Source organism: Elgaria multicarinata, chromosome 2, assembly GCF_023053635.1.
Source record: "Elgaria multicarinata webbii isolate HBS135686 ecotype San Diego chromosome 2, rElgMul1.1.pri, whole genome shotgun sequence".
In the NCBI taxonomy this organism is placed as follows: Eukaryota; Metazoa; Chordata; class Lepidosauria; order Squamata; family Anguidae; genus Elgaria; species Elgaria multicarinata.
Window position 1 is genome coordinate 108,849,549 of NC_086172.1, and position 26,655 is coordinate 108,876,203.

The 26,655-nt window shown below is 40.9% G+C and overlaps 1 protein-coding gene across 1 annotated transcript in view; it reads right to left on the reverse strand.

Annotated features, from left to right (window-relative positions):
* The window catches only part of PRMT3 (protein arginine methyltransferase 3), an 81,952-nt gene extending 61,206 nt beyond the window's left edge, over window positions 1–20,746 (reverse strand). The window contains exons 1-8 of the mRNA XM_063118800.1: window positions 20,674–20,746; window positions 20,445–20,592; window positions 18,402–18,484; window positions 16,715–16,764; window positions 15,273–15,375; window positions 12,125–12,278; window positions 10,068–10,206; window positions 3,125–3,190 (exon numbers count right to left, since the gene is read on the reverse strand). Coding sequence (XP_062974870.1) covers window positions 3,125–3,190; window positions 10,068–10,206; window positions 12,125–12,278; window positions 15,273–15,375; window positions 16,715–16,764; window positions 18,402–18,484; window positions 20,445–20,592; window positions 20,674–20,692 — 762 coding nt within the window. The 5' untranslated portion in view covers window positions 20,693–20,746. The remainder of the gene's footprint in view (window positions 1–3,124; window positions 3,191–10,067; window positions 10,207–12,124; window positions 12,279–15,272; window positions 15,376–16,714; window positions 16,765–18,401; window positions 18,485–20,444; window positions 20,593–20,673) is intronic.
* Between the last annotated feature and the right edge of the window lie 5,909 nt (window positions 20,747–26,655).

Sequence of the window (26,655 nt, forward strand, 5' to 3'; positions counted from 1 at the left end):
CATCAGTGTACTTCTAAGTGTATATTTAAGATCAAAAGTAGCACTGAAAAATGTGCTGGTGCCGAAGTATTTAGATTAGACATCATGACTAAAGCACACTTAAATGACTTGAATAGCTTATCTTTCTGCCAATATATTGTTTTATTATTTATTCATGCCGCTATAAATATATACAAACGGTAGCCCACTTGATCTCTTACGAGTTGCTGTTTTAGATCTGACGACTATGGTTTTTACAGACTGTGGGTTTCTAGCGAGTACTTCTGCATCAGGTATCATAATTTAAGAATGATACTCCTAACTTGATACATGATCATGCAAATGGCGTAACAACCCATTTCACCTGGCCATCTGTTTGTTAAGGTCGATAGAAAAGCAAGATAAAGACTGACTTTAGGGAGAATAAAAGGGAGACACTGGTTGACAGGTTTGAAATTACATTCAATTTTCTCCTATTAACCTCATAAAATCCCTAAACAATTCACCTCACATTTCCGAATGGTAATACTGCAATGTTAATGATCATTTATGCCGGATCAGTGACAACATGTGAACAGGGTCTTGACAGAAAAATTGGTGTTCCAACTTTTTGCTTGGAAAGGTATAAAAAAAATAATCTCTGAACAAAAACAAAAACAGGGCAGCCTGCCCTTCTGTAAGCACTGAGCAGGGCAAGTTGGCCTTAACTATGCTCAGAGATATGTGGATGCAAAAGAAAACAGAAGCAATTGTCTCTCTTATGCTCAAGCACAGATGGAAAATAAGAGTGTGTATTTGAGACAGAAGGGCAACATTAATGCCACCAATCCAATTTGTAACTGAAAAGCAAAGCAATTTCACTTTGGCTACTGCTACACAGAAAGAATGAAAATAATGAACTGCTGTCACCACTAAATGAAATAGTAGTTCAGGTTTACACATCTGGGAATCAAATCTGTTCATTATTTGATAACCGTCAACTACAAGGAAAGATTTGCCACAATTATTTAGCTTTCCTTCTTTCCTTCATCAATAGATTTAGTCACAAGGATGCGCCAGTTCATCATAGGAGAAAAACAGCCCACCAAGAACATTTAAACTTTCACGGGACAGCATAAATTAGAAGAGAAGCACAATTGTTACCATTTCTATAAGCAGGTAAGGAGTTCTTCATCCTAGACTGAACACACTCTTAATACTAATACATCATTTTGTTGGAAAGATTCTGCGCTGACAAATTTTATAAATAAATTATCCCATTTCTGTGTTAGTAAGGTAACGGACAGCTTTTAAAACATTTTAAATCAACAAATCTGTTATCTTGCTTTCAAAGTTAAAGGTTTTGCCTCTTCTAGCATTAATTGAAATTGGGACACTTGTATGTTTAATAAGGTAAGTGAAAATTGCAAAACATAGGTACTTTTGACTACAAAGTGTGGAACTAGACAGTAGTCCCCCAAAATATAACATTTAAATTATTGAACTACCCTATTTCTTCGATTCTAAGACACACTTTTTTCCCCATATAAACATCTCTAAAAATGGGGTGCGTCTTAGAATCACAGGTGTGTCTTAGGGTTGTTTTTTTCTGATGGTGGTACTGAAATTAGTGTGCATCTTACAATCGATGGCATCTTGCAATCAAAGAAATACGGTATTGTGGGTTATTTATTTTAGAACTTAACCCATAATTTCTACAACACAACACAATATAACTGATATGAACAGAAAACAGTTTTGTCCTGATTAAACAAGACCCATGACTGATTCCTAGGACTGTACTCCTACAGCCAAAAAATTCAGACTGTGCATACAGTTCAACACTTAATTGGGAACTACACACATAAGAGAGCCCAGATGGTTAGCTTTGAATCCAGTTTTCCTACTCCTTCTCTATACAAATGGTACAGTCTAGGTAATCATGCACAGCCAATTGCTGTGCATATAGTTTTCTAGGTGGGGCAACTTTAGTTCCCAAGAAATGCCTCAAATACGCATTCCCTTGTTTTGCTTTGTAACATCCATAGTTGTCCATGAGAGCCAGTGTTGTGTTGTGGCTAAAGTCATGGACTGGGAGTCGGGAGATTTGGGTTCTAGTCCCCACTCAGCCATGGAAACCCACTGGGTGACTTTGGGCCAGTAACAGACTCTTAGCCCAACCTACCTCAGAGTTGTTGTGAGGATAAAATGGAGAGGAGGATTATGTACGCCGCCTTGGGTTCCTTGGAGGAAAAAAGGCGGGATATAAATCCAGTAATAAATAAATAAAATATTTCACAATTCACATTCCTCCATGGGTTGGATCCAGAGATAAATGAGTGAAACTCTGCTAGCACAACGTGCCTTTCCTGGCTTCTCCCCCACATTACAGCTCCCTATGTGCACCCCTCCCCTTGCTAAAGCAGACTGTTTGGAATAGCATGCGATGGGGGTGGAGGATTGTGCCAGGACAGGAAAATCGGGAGAATTCAGCAGGGCTGCCACACGCAAGTTCTGCACAGGGTCCTTTCCACATATATGTGCCACTGGGAGCGGGGAGAAGAATGAGACGCATTGTGCCATACAGTTATAGCTTTCTTCCTTTCCAACCACTTTTCCTTGTCCCACAGTTGCTTCATATACGAGCAAAATAAAGTCCCCAGCAAATTCAGCCCTCACAACGAGGTTTTACAAACTGCCCTGGAAGGCCTAATTTATATGGGTATCAGTCATAACAACAATGGGATTTGAACTCTTTCCAGAACCTAATACCTCAGGGATCTTCATGATGCTTTTATCATGCAAGACACAGGTTAGAAATTCCGTTGAATTACTGTATATAGGTGTGCACACGCCTATTTCAGATGCCACTTAAGACCAGCAGACAAAGAAAGCCTCAACAAAACCATGTCATCATAATTAATGAACACTCAAGATAGCACACCGAACAATGACAATGCTGATCAGCATTTCTCTTATCAGTACTCTGCACCCTCCAGCAGCTGAATAATGCTCTCCATGTAATAGGAACCAAGTACATTGAATCAAAGCCCTGCCAAATCATCATTCTCCCAATTCTAGAAATAATCCAATCCAAGAAGCTTTTATTACCTTAGAGAGTCATATACTGCAAGAACATTAACAGTTTTAAAGCTGGCCCACTTACCTTATCTCTAAAGATGTGGGGGTTTTGATATATGAAGTCACGATAGCCTTCTGTGCGCACTTTATCCTATTTTAAAAAAAATAAGTGTTCAGAGCACCCTCTGCAATTTATTGTACTATGACAGCAACATAAAATGTTTTAGTCACCTTTCAAATGCTCCATCCCTAACTCCACACACGCACAAGTATTTTCCAGCCATGTAGTTTTTTCTGAGTTCATATTTTATTAAAGAAGTAACCAATGGACTTCCTATATAGCCTCTTAGGCAACACTGGTAAAGTTACTGGGTAAAATGAAACATGGAAGTACTAATATACCAAGATAAAATAGTTGTCCTTTTTGTTCATAAGGAAATAGTTAACACGACTGTTTTTGAAGTATGTTACCTAATTTTCAAGCACTATACTAGTAATCAAAAACATTGCAATATCAGTGGAGTCCAATACCAATATTTTTAGATCTTGTTATCTCTCTAGGGTGTGGATATGGCTGTCATATAAGATTCTTTCTCAGCTCTAGGTAAAGCAAGCTGTGGCTACCAGGAGGAGGGCCCTCTCTGCTGTGGCACCCCAGCTGTGGAATGAGCTCCCTAAGGAGGTTCGCTTGGCACCTACATTATATGCTTTTAGATGCAGGGCCGGTGCCAGACTATTTTGTGCCCTAGGCAAGGCGAGCTACTTGCACGCACCCCCCAAATTGTGCTGAAGTCCGAACGTGTGCACCGAGTGGAGAGCTCACTTCGATTTGGGACTGAGCTGTCTGGAATTCACCGGGACTTACTTCCATCCGAATGCAACCTACTATGCAGCCTGGCGTCCCAATCCCCCCTGCACATTTACTCGGGGGAATAAGGCTTCCGAGTAAGGAGGCATAGGCAGATCGGGCTGCACTGGTGCCTCCCAGTGCAATGCTTTCTCGGATGCAAGTCCCGTTGATCCACGCGTGCAGGATCGGGAAGCAGGAGAGTTTGCCTTGCAAGGAGTCCACAAGTCCCTAGCTTTCCTGGGGGAAGGGAGAGGGAGTCCCACTTGCCCACCTGCCTGGACATCACGGCCTGTTTGAGGAGAGACGCAAGGTGACCCAGTGCCCTTTCCTCGGGAGTAAGGCAGAGGCTGGCTTGGGCCAGGGTCGAGCTTGCCATGTGCTTTTTCTTCTTCTGGTGGCGGTGGCCTCCCGACTCTGGGAGGCCAGCTTCCGGGCGGCCAGAGCGGCTCTGGGAGGGTGGCTTCCAGGCGGAGGTACGAACATGGAGCCCCCACCCCACCCCAGTGTCCCTGGCCTCGCCCGCCCAGGCCCAGCTAAATCCTCGGGCTGGGCCGGCCCGGCTCACAGCCAACAATGCGCGTGAGTGCTGCGTGGTGCCCAGCTCCCCTCTTAGCTTGGCGCTCTAGGCGGCTGCCTGAGTGGCCTCTATGGTAGCACCGGCCCTGTTTAGACGCCAGGTGAAGACCTTTTTATTCTCTCAGCATTTTAACAGTCTATAAATAAATTTTAACTTGGTGTTTTAAATTTGTAATTTTGCACTGCTGCTGTTTTTATGTGGTTGAAACTTTTATGTTGTATTTTATATTATGGTTTATACTGTTGTTTTATACTTTGAATGGTTTTAATTTCTGTGAACTGCCCAGAGAGCTCCGGCTATTGGGCAGTATTGAAATGTAATAAATAAATAAATAAATAAACAACTAGAAGCAGCCAGCACATTTAAACATAGCTTACAAAGCCAAGTGACTCTTGGAAACTATGCAAAACATTCTATAATACGTCAAGTTCAGAGAAAGCCTTTTGTGCTTACTCAGCATGACTAGAAAGGTATTGGTGGCTTTCACGTTTGCGCACCTGAATAGATGTAGAACATCCGAACGTGAGCTGGCTGTGTAACTTGTCTTAGCGGCCAACTAACATCATTCCTTTTAATATGCGTAGGCAGTGAGACAAACTGCCAGCAAGCCATATGCTTTACTATCCCTGTAAATGGCTAGGGAGCCAACCGCGACTCAAAGTAATAGAGCATTTGTGATTTTATTTTTAGCTCCTTATGACAGTGCTAAAAAAAAAGTATATAGTGCAGAGAGAACACCTAAAAAAAAAAAGAAAAAGACAGGAACCTCTGCTTGCATACAAATTGGGACACTGCACCACTAGATGCAATACCAAAAGGATAGAAGGGCAATTCTCTGCAGCAACTGACGTTCTAGAAGTTACGGTTATAAAAGCAAAACCACACGTAAACCTAGGTGAGTGTATCAGTGCCCTTTCAAGATGAAATTTATGAGTCAGCATTTCAAAAAGCAACTTGAAATGGGTATTTTAGAGAGTCCCATGGATTTTTTTTAAAAAAACCAAATTACCTTTAAAGCCCTTAATAACCTTGATACAGAAGGGCCGTTTGCTTCCACATGAGCCTGTCTGCATGTTGCAGGAGAGGCCCTCTTATGCATCCATCTGTCTTGTGAGGTGCAGAGAACAGAGACATGGGACCAGCCGTTCTAGTCAATAACACTAGGATTTATTCACTGCCCTGGAAGACTCAGCAGTCCACCTCACTGGCTACATCCAGAGGGAGCTTAAGAAAACCCGACTTGCATGTGCACTTTCTAGGATGGCTTCTTCATGCTATCTAGTTTATGTTGTTGCTGGTTTTAAGTGTATAGGAAGCTGCCTTATACCCAAGTCAGATGGCCAAATCTAGCTTAGTATAGAAGACAGGAATCTTTCCCAGTCCTATGTAGAAATGCCAGGGATTGAACCTAGAGCTTCTGCATAGAAAGCTCTACAACTTCACAACCACTCTTTAACGGCCCTTGTCAATTTTGGATGGTTGTTGTTTCCTTAGTTTCATTGTATCAGTTGTAGCATCCCTTAGACCCCAATTTGGATGAAGATGTGCGGGATAAATATTTCCAGACAGGGTTTTTTGTTTTGATGTTCCAGTATTGCTTGTTGCAAGCCCCTGGAAAAGATAGCCGTTCTGGTTCTCCTTTAAGTCGCTGTGTGGAATCAAGAAGCAGCTAGTATTTTGTGTTCACTTCATTTGACACTATATTAGCTGAGGGCTACCTAAGATCGAAAGTCTCTTTGTCAGTCACAGAAGCAGTCAAGCGTAAAGCTTTCAGACTTCTATCCTCACGACTACTGCTGCCGCCTAAACTTAATCAATAGATTTCCAACTGCTGTCTTCACTACATGCACGGTTGCTCAGTCGTTTATTTGGGGGCAATGTTAGTGCCTTTCATACCTCTATCACCGCTTCTCCCTCTATTTCAGTGTAACGATAATGTTCAAACAGTTAAAATAAACAGGACATCAGATATATATTATTAAAAATACAAATTCCTCTTGGCATAAAAACCTAGAACTAACCAACCTGGGCCCTATGGTGAATAAAAACAGGACAGTACTTAAGGATAAGCTGATATTTTCCCATACTTCCCATCTGGTGCTGCACAAATTTATTCCAGAATAATCCTAAAGCCAAAAAAGAGGTTCTCATGAGAACTGTAGATTGCTGCCAAGCTATAACAATGTATTGCTCTACAGGGACTATTCACTTATTTACAATCATCAGTAGAGCTAATCCAACATTAGGTGTTAGATGGGGGGGGCAGGAGAGGGGCAAGAGGGGAGCACCAAACACAAGGAAACCGCCCCCAAAAATGAATTGTGCATTTTATTATGACGGCATTTTATTATTTTCTATAAATCTTTTTTCAGTACCAATTGGGGACTTTGCATTTTGTATTCTAATCTAGCATTGTCCAGCAAGTCAACCCACATTTTATCTCCCTTTTCCCTCCAATTTAGCGTCCATTTAAATGTAACACTATTTTAATTTGACCCCATTCCAAACTTAATTCCAACTCTAGCTCTGTGCTAGAGCACAAGCTTTGCGTGCAGAGGATCCCAGGTTCAATGACTGTATCTCCAGATATGTCTGGAAAGGATTGAGTTAAACCCCAAACAGACGAGGTCAGTCACCATGGACCACAGGTGAGGAACCTTTCAGCTCGAGGGCCAATTTCAGTTTTGGGAAAGCTCTTGGGGACTGCATCTGAGCAGTGGGCAGGGCAAAGGGGATGGAGCCAAAATGTAAGAAATTCCAGCATATTGTAGCTTAAAGCTTTTATTGTCGATAACTACAGTGTCCGCCTGGCGCCTACACTGTACTGCTTTCGTCGCCAGCTGAAGACCTTTTTATTCTCTCAGTATTTTAACACTTAATTTTAACTTAAATTTAAATTTTACTGTTTTAACTCTGTATTTTAATCTTATATCAACTTTGCTGCGTGGTTTTATCCTGGTTGTGCTTTTTATACTGTATTTTGTAATTGTGCTTTTAACCTGTTTGTTGTTTTATTGTGGTTTTAATTTTTGTGAACCGCCCAGAGAGCTTCGGCTATTGGGCGGTATAAAAATGTAATAAATAAATAAATAAATAAATAAACCTGCCAGTAACTAGAAGAGGTGTTGCAACCTTTTACAATGGGCAAGGAGGGGGAGACACAAAATCTAGAAAACCAATAATTCATCAGTAGCTCGATGAAAGGGGGTGGAGACTGTGGGGTTTTGGGGTGCCCCAGAGGGCCAGGCTGAGAATCCAGAAGGGCCAGATCGGGCTCCCAGCAGGGCTGGGCAGAGGGGGGAGAGCAGTGGGGCCAGTTGGCATGGGCCTACAATTTTGAGGGGGCCTACTCCGAGTCCCCCTGGTAGAGGCAAAGGGGGACCCTTTGGTAAAGATTTGTTACAAAGTAGCTCAAATACTGAATTTGAAACTGGGCAATATTTCCCCAAATGTCCTCATCGTGTTGCACATTTTTCTGTCATTGCCAGCAACAGCGGCCTCTAATGAGAGGAGCTTCAGTGTCCTAAAATGAATCAAGTCCTACTTTTGGTCCGCAATGGTGCAAGAACATTTGAATGGATTAGCAGTTTTGAACATTAACATTGACAAGACAAAGTTGCTTGATTTTTCAGTTGTTGTTGTTGATGAATTTGCCCAAAGAAAAGAACGTGAAGCATTTCTGAAGGTGAAGAAGTGATGTCTTATATACATCTTGAATAAAAATGCTTGCCATTACCTTTTCATAAATTGTTCTAGCTCATATGTATTTAGAACTGATTAAAAATACTTAATGAGCAGTTTGAAATGGGGCCTACATTTCCCATCTGGCCCGGGCCTATTACCAGCTTTGCCCAGCCCTGGCTCCCAGCACTGATGTTCTCCACTTGATGCAGATAATACTGAGCTAGACGGGGGACTTATACTTAATGACTTAGTATAAGACAGCTTCTATAAGACATCATTTCAGAAGTTTCATGTTTACTTAACGGGTAATAAAGATGTCAGATGCTGGTGCGTCAAGATTTTCTGAAGGCAACTGCATATTCTGATAAAACACAAATCTTTGCAGCTTTAGATTTATACTTCAGTTCCAAATAAACATGGATCCTATATAGCCCGATAGATGACCTGTGTCCCCTCAGATGTTGTTGGACTACAGCTCCCATCATACCTGGCTACTGGCCATGCTGGCTGGGGCTGATGGGAGTTCAAATCCAATAACATCTCGAGTGGCACAGATTTCCCATCCCTGCTCTATGGCATAAGCAGGAAGAGACCGCAAAAGCCTCCCACTGCCTAGCCCAAAGCATTGTTTTTTGTGGCCTCCACCAGCTTATTGTCTCTGTTGGTCATTAACTGAGAGCACAGATGTCACAAAATGCAAATGCTGTCACCAACCTAGACAGAAACCCAAATTATTATTATTATTATTATTATTATTATTTATTTATATAGCACCATCAATGTACATGGTGCTGTCCAGAGTAAAACAGTAAATAGCGAGACCCTGCCGCATAGGCTTACATTCTAATAAAACCATAATAAAACAATAAGGAGGGGAAGAGAAAGCAAACAGGCACAGGGTAGCGTAAACAGGCACTGGGTAGGGTAAAACTAACAGTATAAAGTCAGAACAAAATAAATATAAAGTCAGTATAAAGTCAGAACAAAGAAGCCTGACAGGTACACAATCTTCAATATTCAATTCCAGGCTCACTTGCCTTAGACAAGCTCTAAGCAATACACAATAGCAACACTGCTAAAACGTAATGCTTTCCAGAATGTCTTCCCTTCCTCCGACATTTTTGTATTTATTGAACAGCCAAATCTATACCAGCCACTGTACATAAATAAAATGCAGATCCCTGCCTGCAGGCCCACAAGCAAGATCAAAATGAGACAAAGGACAGGACTTAGAGGAACCATAATCTAATTTTTCAGATCACTTGAAAAGACCTCTTCCCTTTTTAAAAAATAAAATAAAATACGTGGCATTTCTTTATTTTTGACATAAAAGCATTTCTGATGAACTTCTGAATGGTGGATTTCATTAACTAACTATATTTTTGTAAGGCATCAGTAGTTTAAATCTACCGGATTCAATTGTTTGGGCTGTATCCAATGTTAGTCCTACTTAAAGTAGACCCATTGATATGCATGGACTTAAGTGAGTCTAACATTGGACACAGCCCTGTGTTTCTATAACCACTAAGACCATGTTCCACCCCAGCTAGGAATTATATTCAACACATCTTAAAATTCTAGGAATAAAATGAGTCAGCAATTTTCAACCCTGGCTGAATTCCCCTGGCACTGCACTGAACCCCACTTGAGAGTGACTGCCAGCCTTTAGCAATTACTATCCTAACAACGTATGGAGAGGCCAGACTCTGTACAGCTCCTTGATCCCTGGGCCAGGTGTTCTTTTGGCTTGGTTTTTCCCTTGCTTTTATTGCATTTTTCACCTTATCCTTTACCAGAAAAACCACAAGCAAGTATGCACAGGGTTAAAAATGCAGCTACACTGCAGCATACTTATGGACAAACAGCCTTGCTCTCATCTTTGTGGTGAGAAAGACATGCTTCTGCTCATTTCCTAACCTTTATCATCTCTTCATGGATCCCATAGTGGCCATATGAGCTGAAGTAAACATCCTCCTCATCCTCCCGTAGATCCGCAATGCTGCTGGCTGAGCCACTTCTGACTTCGGTGTTCATCACAAAATCCTGAGCAAATTGTCTGTAATCAATTTGAAACATACTCTTGAGACACATTAATGGGACCATTAACAAAAAATGCAGGCGAATGTGTGGAGAGAAAACATACAGGTTTCATGAAGTGATCTTGCGCCTCAAGAATGCTGAAGCTCCCTCTGCTGGCTTCTGCACCGAAACAGTTGTGTAAGAGTCAGGTATTCTCTGCGCATTTCAGCAACGGTATTTTTCCACATGTCAAACTATGGAAAACTGAAATTTGGAATCCTGATCCACTGTTTTCACGAGTTACATTCAAGATAAAGGCCCTCCCTCATCAATCAAATTTGGATGTCTGCTTTAACCTTAAGAATTACAACTGTGCTCAAGTGAGGATGTACATAACAAGGAAAGTTTTGAAAGGTGCTCTTCGAAGGCGTGCAAATAGCAGGGAAACAGATCGTAAATGGTGTAATAAACTTAGCTTTTTAGAAAATGATGGTAAAAAAAATATTTTATGATAAAAAATGGAATGCATTTAAAAATAACAGGCTTCCAAGGGCAAGCAACTGGCTAAAGAAGAAGGTAGTCATCAAAACAATTGCATGCTTTTAAAAAGTGACCATGGCACATAATGGAAAGTCAAAAGGCTTTACTCAGACATTCACTCTAATATGCCTTAGTGCATAGCATTATTTTTTAGCATCCATCTACTGCTACAAAGAAAATAAGCGTTTCCAGTTCACATCTTCAGGGCTCCATGTATTTTGTGTTGAGGAAACTCAGTTTACTACCAAAAATTATCAACACTGAGAAAATCTGAATGTAATCACTTTGCAGAATTTATTTTCGCTCCAAGTTTAGAAGTCTGTAGAGTTTTCCGGGGATGGGGGGAAACTAGAGCTGGGAATAGGCCATGTAAAGCAATCATGGACTGTGTGTAGTGTATAGAAGCTACACTCAACTAGAAGGCACCTTACTAAAATAGCAAAAAGTAGTGGGGTAAGCAAAAGACATGTTTTATTCCACAGACATGAACTGTTCCAACATTTCGGTACACACGTATTCCTTCTTCGGGAAATTCAGTGTGACCAAATCCGATAATGCTTGCTTTTCAAACCCCAGTCTCCTTTTTCTTACCCACTACATTTTCTTTTAGGCATTCTTTGTGAGGTTTCCCATTTTATTGGATTTACCTTATCAAACACTCGAACTGCTATGAGTCTGATGTACTTGCATCATGTTATTTAAAGTGTATGGTGGAGGGCAGAGATGGTAGGCTCACCGTTCCACTGCAGAACAGGAACTGTAGCCGCTTGTTTATGTAAACTGGTGTCAAGACACTCTTAGTACCGGACTGAGCCAGATAAAAGAACAGCAAGTATTAATGTAATAAGCCTGTTGATGTTTGTTTTTACAGTCCAAACCATAAATCTCTTTTTGCCTATTTTGATTTGGCTGATTAAATTCCACAGCTGTTTTTCCAGAAGGAACGTGGACTAGGTTTAAAGCTACATTGTACAGTTGATAAACATTGTTGCCGCCATTCTCTTCATTGTATTGTTTCAGAAACCTCATTTTCCAAGTAATAAGAATACAGGTTTACCTGCTTCCTAACAAAAGTGATTTAAGAAAAGACCATGGCCATAGCTAGACCTAAGGTTTATCCCTGGATCGTCCAGGGGTCAAACCTGTTCATCTAGGTGACACACAGGGGATCCAGTGCTCAGGCAGGGGCAAACCCTGGATGATCCCAGGATAAACCTTTGGTCTAGCTGTGGCCCATGTATCATGTTATCACACATCTCTGAATTTTATAAGGAGCTTACCACCTTCTCCCAAATAACTGACATAACGTTCAGTTTCTCTTGGCCTTTATCATTACAGTAAAGATATTTTAATCTAACATATCCAAGTTGGTTGCAAAGTTTCTGAAGTACAAAGATCTTTGATCAAAACAGTACCTCATTTTCTGAACATCATCTTGGGCTCTGGCCAATGCAGCTTCTGCCAGCTCTGCTCTCTGCTCTGCATGTTTTAAGAGCTCAAGGCAGGATGAAGCCTCAGTTAGCCCATTAGGACAAGAGATACTGGTGGAGTCCAGAAGATCTTCTACATCTGGAAATGAGACAAGAGAGCTGACCACCTACTGAATAAATACTAAGGCTTATGAAGTATTTAGGATCCAATGAACTGCACAGCTTGTTCTGTGAGCACAGAGCCTGCCTAAGATTAAAATGGAATGGAATCTGATTATGAAATTATCCATAATTTTATTGCTGCCACCAAAGCAAGTTTTTCATGTCACTTCCTCCTTGCTGAATTGTTTGAAAGACCAGAATCAAAGGACATCACTGGATGCCACCTTGGATATATTCACTAGGATTTTTTAAAAAACTTTTCTTTGTGCAGCAACACCCATAGCCAAATTAAACGGCTTTTGAGATCCCCTCAATTTCAAAATGGTCTTGCCAATTGGGCAGAGAGAATAAGCCATAAAGTTGTCTGGATCCTAACCAAAATGATTTTGAAGCTATAATGCACATTGCAGCTTTGAAACTGACCGGTACCAAGCTCTTTCTGAATATTTGAGCCCATTCTTGTTTTTGTCAGAAAAGTGATCTGTCTGTGAATTCAAAACTCTTGACTTTTTAGGAATGCTTTGTGGACAGAGCACTTTCAGGATTCTTGAGAATTTTTGAATAAGTAGGATGAATTCCAAAAGGCAAAATGCTCAGAGGCGCTTAGCATTCAGTAACCTTCCCTAACTTGGTGACTACAACTCCCATCACCCCTGATCACTGGCCATGCAGCTGAGACTGAGTTGTAGCCCAAAACAACTGGAGGGCACCAGGTTGGGCAAGGCTGGAACATAGAATAAAAAGGGTCATCCCGCTTTATCTTCACAACGTTGAAGTAGTTTAGGCAATGATACAGTAATGCCCAAAGGCAGTGAGTTCCACTGCTGAGTAAGTATTTGAACAGAAGTTATCTCTGGAAGAAGTTTAACTTTCTGTCACCTGTCAAAAGCATTTAATTTTGTCAGTGCTATGTCCTTAGGTTTTAGCATTTCTTAAATTCTAACATGTGAAACATCCATCAAATGGAGGGAGTGTGGCCATAATGGGTGGGCTGCATCTAAGCAAGTGGGCAAATGCTGGCTGTGGGTCACATTTAATTCTTCCCCTTTCCCAGTAGTCCTGCTTTTAGAGTAAGAGAATGGGAAAGCAAATGGAGATTTAAGGGAAGGAGGCTTTGCCTGTATGGAAGAAGGCTTCGGCTCAGGGAAATGTCTTGCACTTTTAGACTCTCCAGTTAGAGATCTGAAAGCCTGGATCAAAGGAAGCTTGGAACTGATTTTTCTAGGTAGGTTTCCCAATTTTTGAAAAATCCTTTGGAGGCCTTGGAAGGGGGCAGATTTGCATGGATTTTCCCCATTATTACCATAATAAATTTGTTTGCATTCTAAACCACTCCTGGCTGCATTACTCTTACAGGAATATTGCAGTTGAGAGCTAAACTTTCTGCACAAGGGAAGCCTCACCTGCATAGTAGGTGAGGCCTCAGTTAAAAACTTTCAAAGAATGAAATAAGAAATTTTGACTGATTCAGTAGGCCCTAACAATCCTGCCTCTAGATTTATGCACTTAATTCCTTGACCAAATATTTGTGTGTTAAGTTTTCCTGAAGGCCGTGGCTTTTTGGTTTCCTTTTCCTGACTGATCTGCTGCTCTATAAATATTTTGACTCACATCTCTGTCAAGATTTATTCATCTTCCTTGTAATTCATACTAGCCTCACTATCATACTCTACCTATAAACTGGGTATTTTTTCTCTAGCCTGACATCTATGACACACTAGAAAAGTTTACCTATTTTAAAAAGTTTACCCTAACCCAATAATATGCTTCATATGTATACAGATATATTGCACTATATGTACCCTAAGGACATCTTCAGCTGACCTTCTCCTGGAGCCTCTGCCAAAGAGAGAAGGGCCTTTTCTACTCTGGCATCCCAGATGTGGAATGAGCTTCCTAGAGAGGATCGCCTAGCACCTACGCTGTGCTCTTTCCAGTGCCAAGTGAAAATATTTTTTTATTTTCCCAAGCATTTTTAGCATTCCAGTTTTTAGCTCTGCTGTTTTAAATCCACTATTAAATTTTAAATCTCTGCACTGCTGCTAGGTTTTATTCTGGTTGCACATTTATACTGTAGTTTTAAGCTATTATATTTTATATTGTATTTTATGCTGTATTTTGTAGTTTTAATTTCCATGAACTGCCCAGAGAACTTCACCTGTTAGGTGATATAGATATGCAATCAATCAATCAATCAATAATATAATGCACAAATTGAAATGTATTCAATGTAACCATACCAGTTAGTGACTTGTCCATGACAACAGAACTGTAATAAGTTCCACCAATCCTAAATCCTCTTCCTTCCATCCAGCACAAAAGGCTAGCTGAATCTGTGGGTCAGGCCCATGGTTGCTATGAATTCCTGAGCCATTCCTGCCAGAGGACTTTTGGTATGGATGCTGACATCATCCAGAACAACCATTCTGGGGAACTCCAACATCACCAGAGAACATCCAGGCTAGCTTAGGTAAGAAGGCTATTGGGCAGCACACCAACAGAATTTCTATCCTTCAGCTAACTTCAGAAATACACATTAAAAATTTGGTGAAGACTGCAGGGGGCAGCTGGTCAGGGAAACAGAATCCCAAAAGGCCTTTGCCTACACCACTCCATGTCTCTAAAGCTGAGCCTGCTGCTTTATGCAAAATCCTGTTGAACATAGCGAAGACAGTTATGCCTCATCCATCTGGGTCTCCATAACACATGCCAGGTTTGCACTTTCATCCAGAATCAATGCCTAGAAGGCAGATGTTTTACCAACCTAGCATCCAGCAGAACTTTCAACCTGTAGGGGGGTTATCACACAAGTTGCTAGAACACTGGTGGCTGGAAGTGAACCATAAGGCTGAGTGACCAATAACTCAGTATGTCAAATTTAAGCACAGACTCTAAAAGACTAAGCAATCTGCAAACAAGGCTGCCCATCCTTCTAAGGACTGCTCAAATTTAAGATGAAAAGAAACCCTACCAAACTGAAGCAAGAGGTCATCTTCCAGTGCAGGCTTCAAATATTTCTCTTCTTCCCAAGGAAATGGGGAATTGATAGAACAAAGACATTCTACGGTTGGTTTCTGTAATAAAAGATGAACACAGAGGTTCTTAATATTTTATACCTATTCAGTGTATTAAGGCATAGCCACTATTGAAGGAGCACAGATTTTAAAAAATTCTGGCATTAAGCGTTAACTTTAACCAGTACTACACTGAAACTTCACTCTTCCTGCTTAATTGTGTGGTCTGTTCAGACAACACACTAAGCACATTTAAACCATGGTTATGTAGCCACCATGGTTAGGAATGGTTCATGCAACATGCTAAGTCCTGGTTCACATGACACACTAAGCCATAATGTTTAGCTCAAAATGCTTAACCACCATGGCTTTGCATGTCATCTGAACAGGGTCATTAACTATTGCTCACAGTGTTGGCTATGCTGCAGTGTTGGTAGGAGTAATTTATATTATCAGATGTGAACAAAAAATTAAAATGCAAGGTGACAGGCAAACATTTGATGCTTGCATGTGGAAATATAAACTAGGGTTATTATAGTTGTAAGGCCTATTAATAGTGTAACCTCAATAAAATACTAAATTTGATACTCAATTTCCCCCTGTTCTACACCTGATTATAACTTTTATCCTTCCCCTGTTACATCTCTTGGTCCATCCAACCACTTCTCCCCAGCACCTCTAAGTTTCATAATTCTTGTAACATATTTTTTTGTCGAAGACAAGTCATTGGCAACCACAATTTGAATGTGATGTTACAGTGAGCAAACCTTTATGAACTTCTGGGTTGCCTAAACCAGTATGAACATTTTACCAGCTGTAGCTATACCCAGAAACCCAAAACAAGGAAATCTCCTTTTATAGGCTAGGCTGCCCATATGACACTAGTGCAGTGCTTGCAGACAAACTGGACTTAGAAAGATTCATATTTTCATAGTTATTGCAGCTTCAAAGATTTCTCCCTGAGGTATTAATTTATAGCATCAAGCTCAGCCTCTTTCATCTCATCCCTTTTCTGTAGGCCCTACTTCATTTTTGTCTTTCAAACCAGAGAAGGACATTAGCCACCATCAACACTGCACAATGTTTCTGCACATTATCGGTGATGGTGGAGACTTCTGCACATTGTTCCTTGACTTCTGACCTTAATCTTAACAAAGTCCAGTCTTGTGGTAAACAGCCAACAGAATAATTATGAAGTCTAGTTTCATAGCTCACATTTTATGAAAGACAAATATGAAAGCCACAAAAAGTAATTGCATGTTTAAAGCAAAATGTGCAGTTCCTCAGAAATGTATTACTAAATTTTAAACAAATTCTCCATACTAGGCTTCCAAAGAAACAAAGCATTGTGTTATATAACTCTAATCTTTTTCAACTTATAGAATACTTGGTAACTTACTTCCAGTCTAATAAAGTTTACTAGCTTAATGTAGCCATAGAAATCAAGTCCTGAAAGAAGGGAGAAAAGTTGTTTTTAGCCAAGATTATCAGTATTTTAATATAATTACCATCTATATTTGGACACTTTCCCCCTTACTGAACTACTGTATTGTATATTTGTACTTCCAAACTGGGTTTCAAATCAGTTGCTGCCAATTTCTATGCCAAGGTAGAATTAGGAGGGTTTAGCTAAGTCTATTGAACCCAACTGACTTAAGGCGGACTTAAACTGTGCAAAGTATCACACCGTTAAAAAGCTAGATTGGATATCATCCCTAAAACTGAAGAGTGAGCTAAAATTTATGACTGTTACTATGGTGTCCTGATCCATTCTCTCTACATTTCAGGGCATACTTCAATATAATCCAACTTCATTATCATGTCACATCATTCAGAGTAAAATAAACTAACTGTTTTTTTAAAAAAAATTCTATACCTACAGAAGAATGCCAAAAGTAGTCTACAGCTTAATTGGCTAACATTTCTTCAACGTTTTCTGTTCTAAAAGCATGCAAATTTCCAACACAGACAAAAACCCTACGTAGGTCACAGACACAATTTACAATAGTGTTAGGCATTGTTTTTATTGCCTCAATCGAGCGATCTCTCCTGGGATCAAGTTACAATATGTGCACAGAACTCATCCACTTGCAAGGAATGATGTATCCATTTTCAATTGAAGCTTCTTTGTGCACAAGGAATTTTAGATTGCACAAGAGTGCATCTCCTTAGTCCTTTGCGTCTTTTGAACATTTGACACTAACAATACTAGACTTGCTTTTTACAATTAACTTACAGATCCAAGTGACTGCATGCAACTTGTCTACAACAGTCTCTGATGTGTGTGTGTGTGTGTGTGTGCATGCGAGTGAACAAACACACACAGAGGCTATGTTTGGACAACACAACCGTCAATGGTGGGTTAATAGTCAACTCCATGATGGATTTTCGAGGGGATACTCCCCACATGACATGATTATAATCAACCATGGTGTGGATTAAGGCCAGCGTTGAGCTGACTATTAGTCTGACTATCCCCCACCCTCTCTCCCCCTCAGTCCTCCCACTGGTATCCCATCAGCCATTGAGAGCTGCTGGCTAGACTAGAGCGGCAACCGCTGCTTTGGTTGCTGAAAATAATCAACTGTGTGTGACAAAATAATCAACACGACACGATAACCAATGATTGTTCAAATAATCAACTCTGCACAGTGTTGGTTATTTCGGACGAATAACCAACCAAGGTGTGAAGAAATCCTGACAGATGACACAATAACCAGCCATTGAGTACTTAACCCGCTGTTGACTATTTAACCCACCATTGGTTATTGTGTCATCCAAACCCAGTCACAATCTCTTCTTGCTCTTACAGAGATTTAGAATTAGGTTAAGACCCTCTCCTTCTGCAATGAATACAATCTCATATACAAATAGGAGAAAGTAAACTATCATAAAAACGCTACAGAATAATTTTACCCACTTCAGTTGGGTGCACAGAAAAAGAAGTAGCAGAATATGCTGTCCTTCCAAAATCTTCAAGGGTTAGAAGCCTCTCAAGTTTGCTCAATTTTGTGTTTCAATTTGTAAAAAGGAAACTTGTGGGAGGCTAACTAGGAAATAGCATAAATAGTAAGAAATAAACTTACTATGTTTAAGAGCCACCATGCCAATATCGAATCCATGGTCTGACGTACAATGGCAAAAAGCATCTTCGGCTGAACTGAAAAATCTTAGAAAACACAGTACAATGGTTTTTACATATACATCACTGCTATGTTAATGCCTAAGCTTTTTAAATACAGTGTTTAATGGTAACTGGAAAGAGACACAGATCACACGCCTTTAATATATATAACTTCCAGATGAGAAAATAGTAATTTGTACTATTATTACAGAATGAGTAGTATTGTACTTAGGAGTGTGTAAATGATGACTTACATGTTAAGTGAAAATGGAAAGCATCTTATTGTACAGCAAGAAAAACTTTGCCACTTAGCAGAAAAAAGCAAGAAGGGTTAGAAGAGAAACATTGGCTAGACGTGGGGACTAATAGCAGTTAAGTGCAAAAGGAGTTCAGCAGCTGACAGACTGAATGCTCTTTGCTGACTGTGCTCTTCACTCACTATGTGGAGCCTTGTTGGAATGTTTGTCATCCCTGTTTATTCTGTCATATGGCTATTCCCATTCCTATGCTCAGGCTTTTGACAAGTCTGCTCACCACAGCGAGTGTAATGAGCACCTATTTTCTCATCTTTGAAACAGCAAAGGTAGGCAGAGATAATGCAGCACTTGTGTGGCAACTGTCGCACCTCAACATCTCTACAGTTGCGACAAAGGCTGCGGTGGTGGTGGTGGGTGGCAACTGCATGGCCAAGGTGCCTGCAAAGCTCTTCCTCTGCCAGCTTTTCCAGTTCCGAAGTTGTACCCCCACACACACCTGAAGGTATCTGGGACATGTCCCTGCAGCAGCATCTAACCATCCACTCTCCTACCAGCCCTTTCTTTGGGGAAGACCAGCCAGCAGTGGAGGAAGTTTTGGGTAACACTACTCAGACTTTCTGAACAGCAGTGCCCAACTGACCACTCTGACAGCCTCTCCATCAGAAGAGACTGGTGGAGGGTGTATCAGGCAACACACTTTACAGTTGCTCAGGACATCTCTATACAGCATCTCTCAAACCAGCATACTTCCCCAACAGCCCTTCCGTTGGGGAACAGGGTGTTGCCCAGACGAAAGAGTAGCTTGTAGACCCTGTCAATACAGCAAGATACCAGACAGCTTATAATTGCTACAGTTGTTGTTTTTTTTATTGCATTTATATCCCACCTTTTTCCCCTCCAATAAAACTAAGGTACATCCTCATCCTCCTCTCCATTTTATCCACACTACAACAACCCTGTGAGGTAGGTTGGGCTGAGAGTCTGTGATTGGCCCAAAGTCACCCAGTGAATTTTCATGGCCAAGTGGGGACTAGAACCCGAATCTCCCGACTCCCAGTCCAACACCTTAGCCACTACACCACACACTTACTTTTCAAATGAACCCAGGGTAGCAAGCCTGTGTTTGCCTCTATGTAATGGCCAACACAGCCTGCAACACTAAACCACTATATTAGACCAGGCTGGTACAAGCAAGTCAGAAAGTGTGTAGAAATGTGCATCCTTTGATGTGACATGTTGTTTTTGCACTCTGATAGCAGATTTGAAGAGCATCAATTTATCTCTATTCAAAATGAGTGAGGTTTTCTTTTTTTTAAAAAAAAATGCTTTAATATCTATTAGACTGTCAGAAGCTGAAATTCTTTGAGAAATGTTGCATTCTATTTTCAGAAAGGATGCTGCCTTGCAAGTTTAAGAACAGTTGTTGGAGGGTGGGTGGGTGGGTCCTTTATTTTGTGCTGTATTATATTCTTTCCACCCCGTCTATTGTGTTTTACTATTTCCAACATTTGTAATCCCACTTTTCATCATCATCATCATCATTATTATTGGTCAGATAATAAAATTTATTTATTTAATAAAATATTATTGCATGCTATTTTAGGGGGCTCTGTTGGGATAGGGAGAGGGAGGAAGAGACCACAGACATTGGTGCTGCCACTCTCGGGCTCAAAACAGAAGCTCAAATGCTTGCTTGGAAACGGAGACTTCGCTTTCCCATAAGCCCCCAAATACAAGCCGACCCGAACCTGTCGCAGAAGAGGCAGGGGGCCCTCAGCGCAGGTCCCTTCAAATCGCCGTCGTCTTCTTCCCAGGCACCCTCACTCCCGCTGTCAGACAAGCAAGGCTCATCGTCCGAACCGTCTCCTGCCGCCGCCGCCGCCGCCTGAGTTTCACCTACGATAACGAGAGACAGGAATTAGCGTCGCCGCGGCCCAACCTCGCCAGAAAATTCTCGGAGACAGAGGAAGAACCTACCAGCTGCCCGAGAGCTCATATCTGCGACGCTCCACGACAACAAAACTCTCGGCGGCCACAGGACGCTACAAAACTCCTCTTCACGTGCGGCATGAAACGCGAGCCCATTTCCGGGTTGCGCTTCTAACCACTGACCAATGAGAGACGATAACGTGCGAGGAGGCAGGAGGAAGGTTTACGGTGAGTCTAGTGGGCCAAACTTAATAGGCGCGCGAACGTGTGGGAACCGGGAAGGGAAAGAAAACGGCTTTAGGCGTGGTGGGATTTTCTGTTTCTTGCTGCTGCAGCGCCGCAAGGCGAAGTCCACTAATCACGAGGACTAGGAAGTCTTTCTTCTTGGCCCTCATGATTAGGAAGTCAGATAGTGCTATAACGTCTTGTGGGGGAGTTGATTGGTTTCCATAGTTTGGGTTAATGAATTAAGGATCCGAGACAGGAATTGAGAGAAAAGTCTAGGTGGGGCTGCATATCCCGCATACCCGCACCTGTAGGAACTGAAATCCCATATGCACACTTAGCCAGGGCTCAAGCATCGTTATTTGAATCCAGGGAGCTTGGAAAGAGAAGGGGGAAGGAAGAAAGAAAGGGCGGCGTTCCGCTGCTCTGCAGTTTCTGGTGTAGACACACAAAGACCCCAAACACCCTCACAAGACGGTACCTGAAGAAATACCTCTTGCCCAAATTGTTTAAGCTTTTGGGAGGGCAAATAGCACGTTTCTCTCTCACTCTCCTTTTATATGTATTGATAGCAAACATCCTGAAATGTTTTTGCATTTCATCAAAAACATTTCCAGTATTTTATCAATCTTAATTTAGATCTAGTGAAGTCCTGGCTTCCCAAAATTCAGTAAGAATGAAAACACCACTCCAATCTTTTCTTCCAGAGATCTTACATCTTTCATTTTGGGGCGTACACATTCGCTGCTCCCTTCCTCATTGTTAGTTCTGATGTCTATGAGAACCTGCTTGTGAAAAATCAAGTATATTTTAGAAAAAAATATCAGAATCTTTGATGGTTTGCATTAGCAATACACTTTCTGGCCCTGTATTTTGCAATTTAGTGCTTGCTACTCAGGTAGTTAATACCACCTTGTGGAGTAAGAGAGGTACAACAATTATCTCTACAATCCTATGTATATCTACGAGAATTGAATTCTGTGTAATTGTACTCCTGTGTAAATTTGTATAGGATTGCAGCATTGAGCTTTGGCCTAAACATACTTACTAGTGAGTAAGCCGATTGGACTCTATTGGACTTACTTCTAAGTAAACATACATACAAAAGTCAGAACTCAAATTATGTTTATGAGGACAATGTGGTTTTAATAAATTTTAAATACAGCCAACTTAAGGCTATTTGATAGGAATTCATAACAGTTTCTTATCTGTAAAAAGGTTGTTGGCATTTTAATAGATATTTTTCCAAGCCTTGAATTCATTTTCTAATTTAACAACATTTAAGCCCAAACATTTAAAAATGTTATTGTGGAAACAAATGTATTGTTTGTTAATAAGTTAACCTTAGTTTACAATGCTGGCCATGCAGTTATTTACTGTTTGCTCTGAGGTATGTCCCACTGAGTTTAATGCAATTTACTTTTTGTTATTTTCTAATGCATAGCAAAGCTGGAAATATATTGCTGTGCAATCCTATGCATATCTATTCAGAAGTAAGTCCTGTTGAGTTCTATGGGGCTTACTCCCAGGAAAGTGTGGATAGGATTGCAACCTTCGATATCTCAAATATAACCACTTACAGTAAGTGCTAGCTAGTCATCTCCCTATATACCTGTAAGAAGAAACCAGCCTCCTGTTTAAAACTATTACTGGAGAATGTCATACCTTGGGTTTTGCTAGTTGGTAAGGCAGAAGCGGTACTCATAGTTTTAGTTCATAGAGATTGATGTATTCTGCCTCTCTTGACACTGCATTCTTTAGTTCTTCCTCCAAGTGGGAATCTATGGGGTTCTGATGTCCTGGAAAGTTTGCTGCTCTAGCCCTGACATTTTTCAGCCACTATCCATCAGGTGCAGATTCGGGCATCTGGCATTTGCCAGGACAGCCACAAGGTGGCATTGTGTTTAGGTTGGCACCTACAGAATCTACAGAAAAGAGGGGTAACTAACTTTCTCTCTCCAGCACCCTGTCCCTTTGGCAGAGTGCAAAGCTGCCAGCAAAGAGCTTCAGGCTGCACGAAGCAGCAAATGAGGCAAATGAGTTCCCCTCTCTTATTATAATACCTCCTCCCTTCCAGCCCTTGCCTTGAGCAAAGTTTAGTTCTTACTGGAGCCAAGCAGAGCCAGTGTGTATAGAAAAGAGAGAGGGGCTTTATGTCCACTGGTTGTTGAGTGAACTGTGAATAGTGTGCTTCCAATTCTTGAGAGCTGATAGATTTATTTATTTACTTATTTATTTGGCAAAAGTATAGTCCTATAATATTATAACAAATATGCTACCCATTGTATTATTAATGAATTGTGTCTTTTGCTACTTACACACTTGGTTTACCGCCTGTCCTACTCCTTGGGGCTACATCTAAGTGTTCAATTCTATGCTCGAGACAATTTCTGTATAATCCCGATTACCCACATGTTTAGTTTTTAATCGGTTTTTAATGCTTTATGTGTGTATGTTCTGTGTTTTAGAGTTTTAAATTTTGTATACTTGTTTTTACCTCAATTTTAGAATTTCTGTAAACCGCCCAGAGAGCCCTGGCTATGGGAGCAGTATATAAATGCAATAAATAAATAAATAAATAAAATAATTTAGCATCACTTTCAAAATTCTGTGGAGCTCACACATGCAATGCTCAAGCAACTGATCAGGGAGAACCTACAGTGGCTCTGTTCAGAAGACATCTTAAACCATGGCTTTAACCATGATGAATAAGGCTTTTTGCATTATTCACCATGGTTAAAGCCGTGGTTTAAAGTGTCTTCTGAACAGAGCCAGTGTCTTCTATACCAGTGGCTATCCGTCTTCCAGTTGTTAGGACAGTAGCAACTGATGCCTGGAGTCACATGCTCTAGGGATCCCTCTGGACAGGAATTTGAATCTCCTGGCATCCCAAGCATAGTCTCAAAATACCCCCTCCCCCATCTTTCAGAGGAAAACAACAACAACAGGACAATATAGGGAAAAGCAAACACTATTCCAGTTGCAAGCCTATCTACTCCATTTCCCAGAGATTGAGAAGAACACACCACTAAAAACTCCTCAGTTCCAAGTATGAGGCTAGGGATTCCAAGCAAAATGCTGCAAATATTATGGCTATATTAGGAAAACAAGCATTTTCTAAGGAAGATGGAAAGTGTCTAGCCCATGTAATATTGCAATCATATCCAGTAACTTCCAGCTCAGAGCAAGAAGCATGTGATTTGGCAGGAACTTAGTAGGAAAAGCACTGTAATTAAAAGAGAGAGAGAGAGAGAGAGAGAGAGAAAGTAAGTTAGTTAGTTAGTTGGTTGAATATGAATTCAAGACCCACCCCTGGGGGGGGGGGGGAATGTAACACGACCTTCACAAAATGAAAGCTACTTTTTGGTCAACAATGATTTCTTAATACAAAAAGGGAGGGATACCCAAGGAATAGAATCCAGACTTCCTTTGCTACAGAGCAATACAAAAAGGTAGCCTCATTATGAGGCTCTTGGGGTTTTCCCTGCCTCTTGTTCAACATTATGGGATGATCCCAATCTGGTATAACTCCATAGAGAGATGTTTCTTTGCAGGAAAGCTTAGCCCACAAGTAGTCCCATGGGAAAGACTGGAAAGAGCCTTACACGCCTAAGACAATATAGTGTAAATCAGAATAATAGCGTGATTCAAAGATCCCAGGATGCCTTTCATTTTGCCCTGCATCCCATCTACCTACGGTACATCCTCCTCCCAACTCCCATGGTCATTTGGTTGACTGCCAGCATCTGCTAGTTATTTCCCAGATCTCGTGATTAGTCTCTTTCCCTCCACTTCATACAGTTTTACTGCTTGGCTTATCCCACCAGCAGTAATCATGGCAGGAGTCAAGAGGACATAGAGCTGCTGGGAACTGCACTGTCACCTTCACTTGCTACTGATGCAGTGGCACAGCTATGAGCAAGACACAGATTCTAAGACCAAGTATAATGGTGGAAAAGCCATTGTAGTGTCCATTGAAGATATCCAAGGTGAGAATGGGGAGTTCCATAACTATTAATCATCAGAACAAAAAGACAACTAAAAAAGTCACAATTTTTAGTGAGGAGCATCTGCCATTTGTGTGAGTTTGGGAAAACAAAAAAGAATGGAGTTGCCAACTTTCTTCCTTTTTGTGCCTGATAGAGCTGCATGATAGACAGTGAATAAGAGACATAGATTTCTCTGAGAAAAGCATGGGAAGGTGTGGATCTCCAGATGTTAGTAGACTCCAGCTTCCATAAGGCCCAGGCAGCATGGCCAGTGGACCGAGATGATGGGAGCTGAACTCCAACAACATCTGAAGGACCCCATATTCTACATCTCTGCTGTAACACTACTACTACTATAGATCTTGCTAATAATCTGAATGTGGGGAATATCCTTGTTCCTGTCTACATTGTATGGCTGTTGGGTTGCCTATGGAAAGACAAATGAAACGTAGGGATAATAGTCACAGATAGTTCCTTTGGCTAGGTTCTTGTTGACTGTACCTTGGAGATTGGTGGTGAATAGCTTGAGAAGGGGTCCTGCCACCCAGGTGCTCTCCCATTCTCCATGCCCCAATTCTTCCTTCTCCCCTTTCCTCATGATGTCCGCATTGGGAGCTACATGTTCCTGTGATAGTGCTCCAATGGAAAGTGCTGTACTGGGAATCACTGTTTAATCTGCTCTGTGAGCTCTGGTTCAACAAGGGAAAGTGCCATTGTCTTTACAAGTGCATGATGGGAATTTAACTTACTGCAAATGGAATACTTATTCTGGTGTGCTGTTGAGTAAGGGAGGATTTTCTAGCTTGTGTAGGGTTTTAACCTCATTGCAGGGAGGGAGTGGGACATGATCTGTGGCCATGGGTATTTGAGTACTCTGCACACCCATCTCTTTTGGGTGTGGGGTTGAGATGGATGGAGAAGGTGCCAAGATCCTGCTTTAAGACATTTCCTTCCCCTCCCTGATGAGCCTTCTTCCACTGTTTACCTGAACAGATGCAGTTGCAATAGTGAAGCTTGGGGTTCCTGACAGGTGTTGATGTCCGGAGTCCTGAGAAGACATGTTTTATTCATCTGCCTGTTGACTGGTCAATTGATCCCTTCCTCTTGAGTGTTTGTTGTTTGTGCTATAATATTCAGAGTTCATATAATATCAAAACTATCTTATATTTGAAGATCCGCTTTCATTAATTTGTTTTAGTATCTTGCATTAATTTTAATATTTCTTTTATATATGTTACTCATTTACAGTGTCTGAGGAAGATTAAGGCTTTGCTTTTCCTCCCACTTAGCTTTGCTTTTCCTCCCGACCCTCCCAATATATTAGAACATAAAACATTGGCATGCTGCAGTCTTATGCACACTTACCTGGCAGTAAGTCCCATTAAACTCAGTGGGGCTTGTTTTTGAGTAGACATGCCTAGCATTGCACTGTCATTATCATCCCATAAGCATAATATGAATTAATCATCTTCAGGCAAAACCTCATAGTACGATGAAAAAGTAGACAACTTGTAGTTTTGATACCGTATGGCTAATTTTTGTTTTGTTTTGAAAAACTGAAAGAGCCATCTGTAAAGAGAAAAGAAAGTTTCACAAAACTTCTAACACAATCCTGGGATTGTCGTAGTCTGGATGCATTTTATATTGCTTTAATGAATAGCTATTGCCTCATGCCAAATGTAATGAAAAGCAACAGCTCCTTACAAAAGTGGGAGAAGCTGCATTTTAAGCTTCTTTAATTCAACGACATTGAATTAATTCAAGTAAATTATACTAAAAAAAAGTTGAAGCTTCTCTCTTGACAAAAAATACTAAT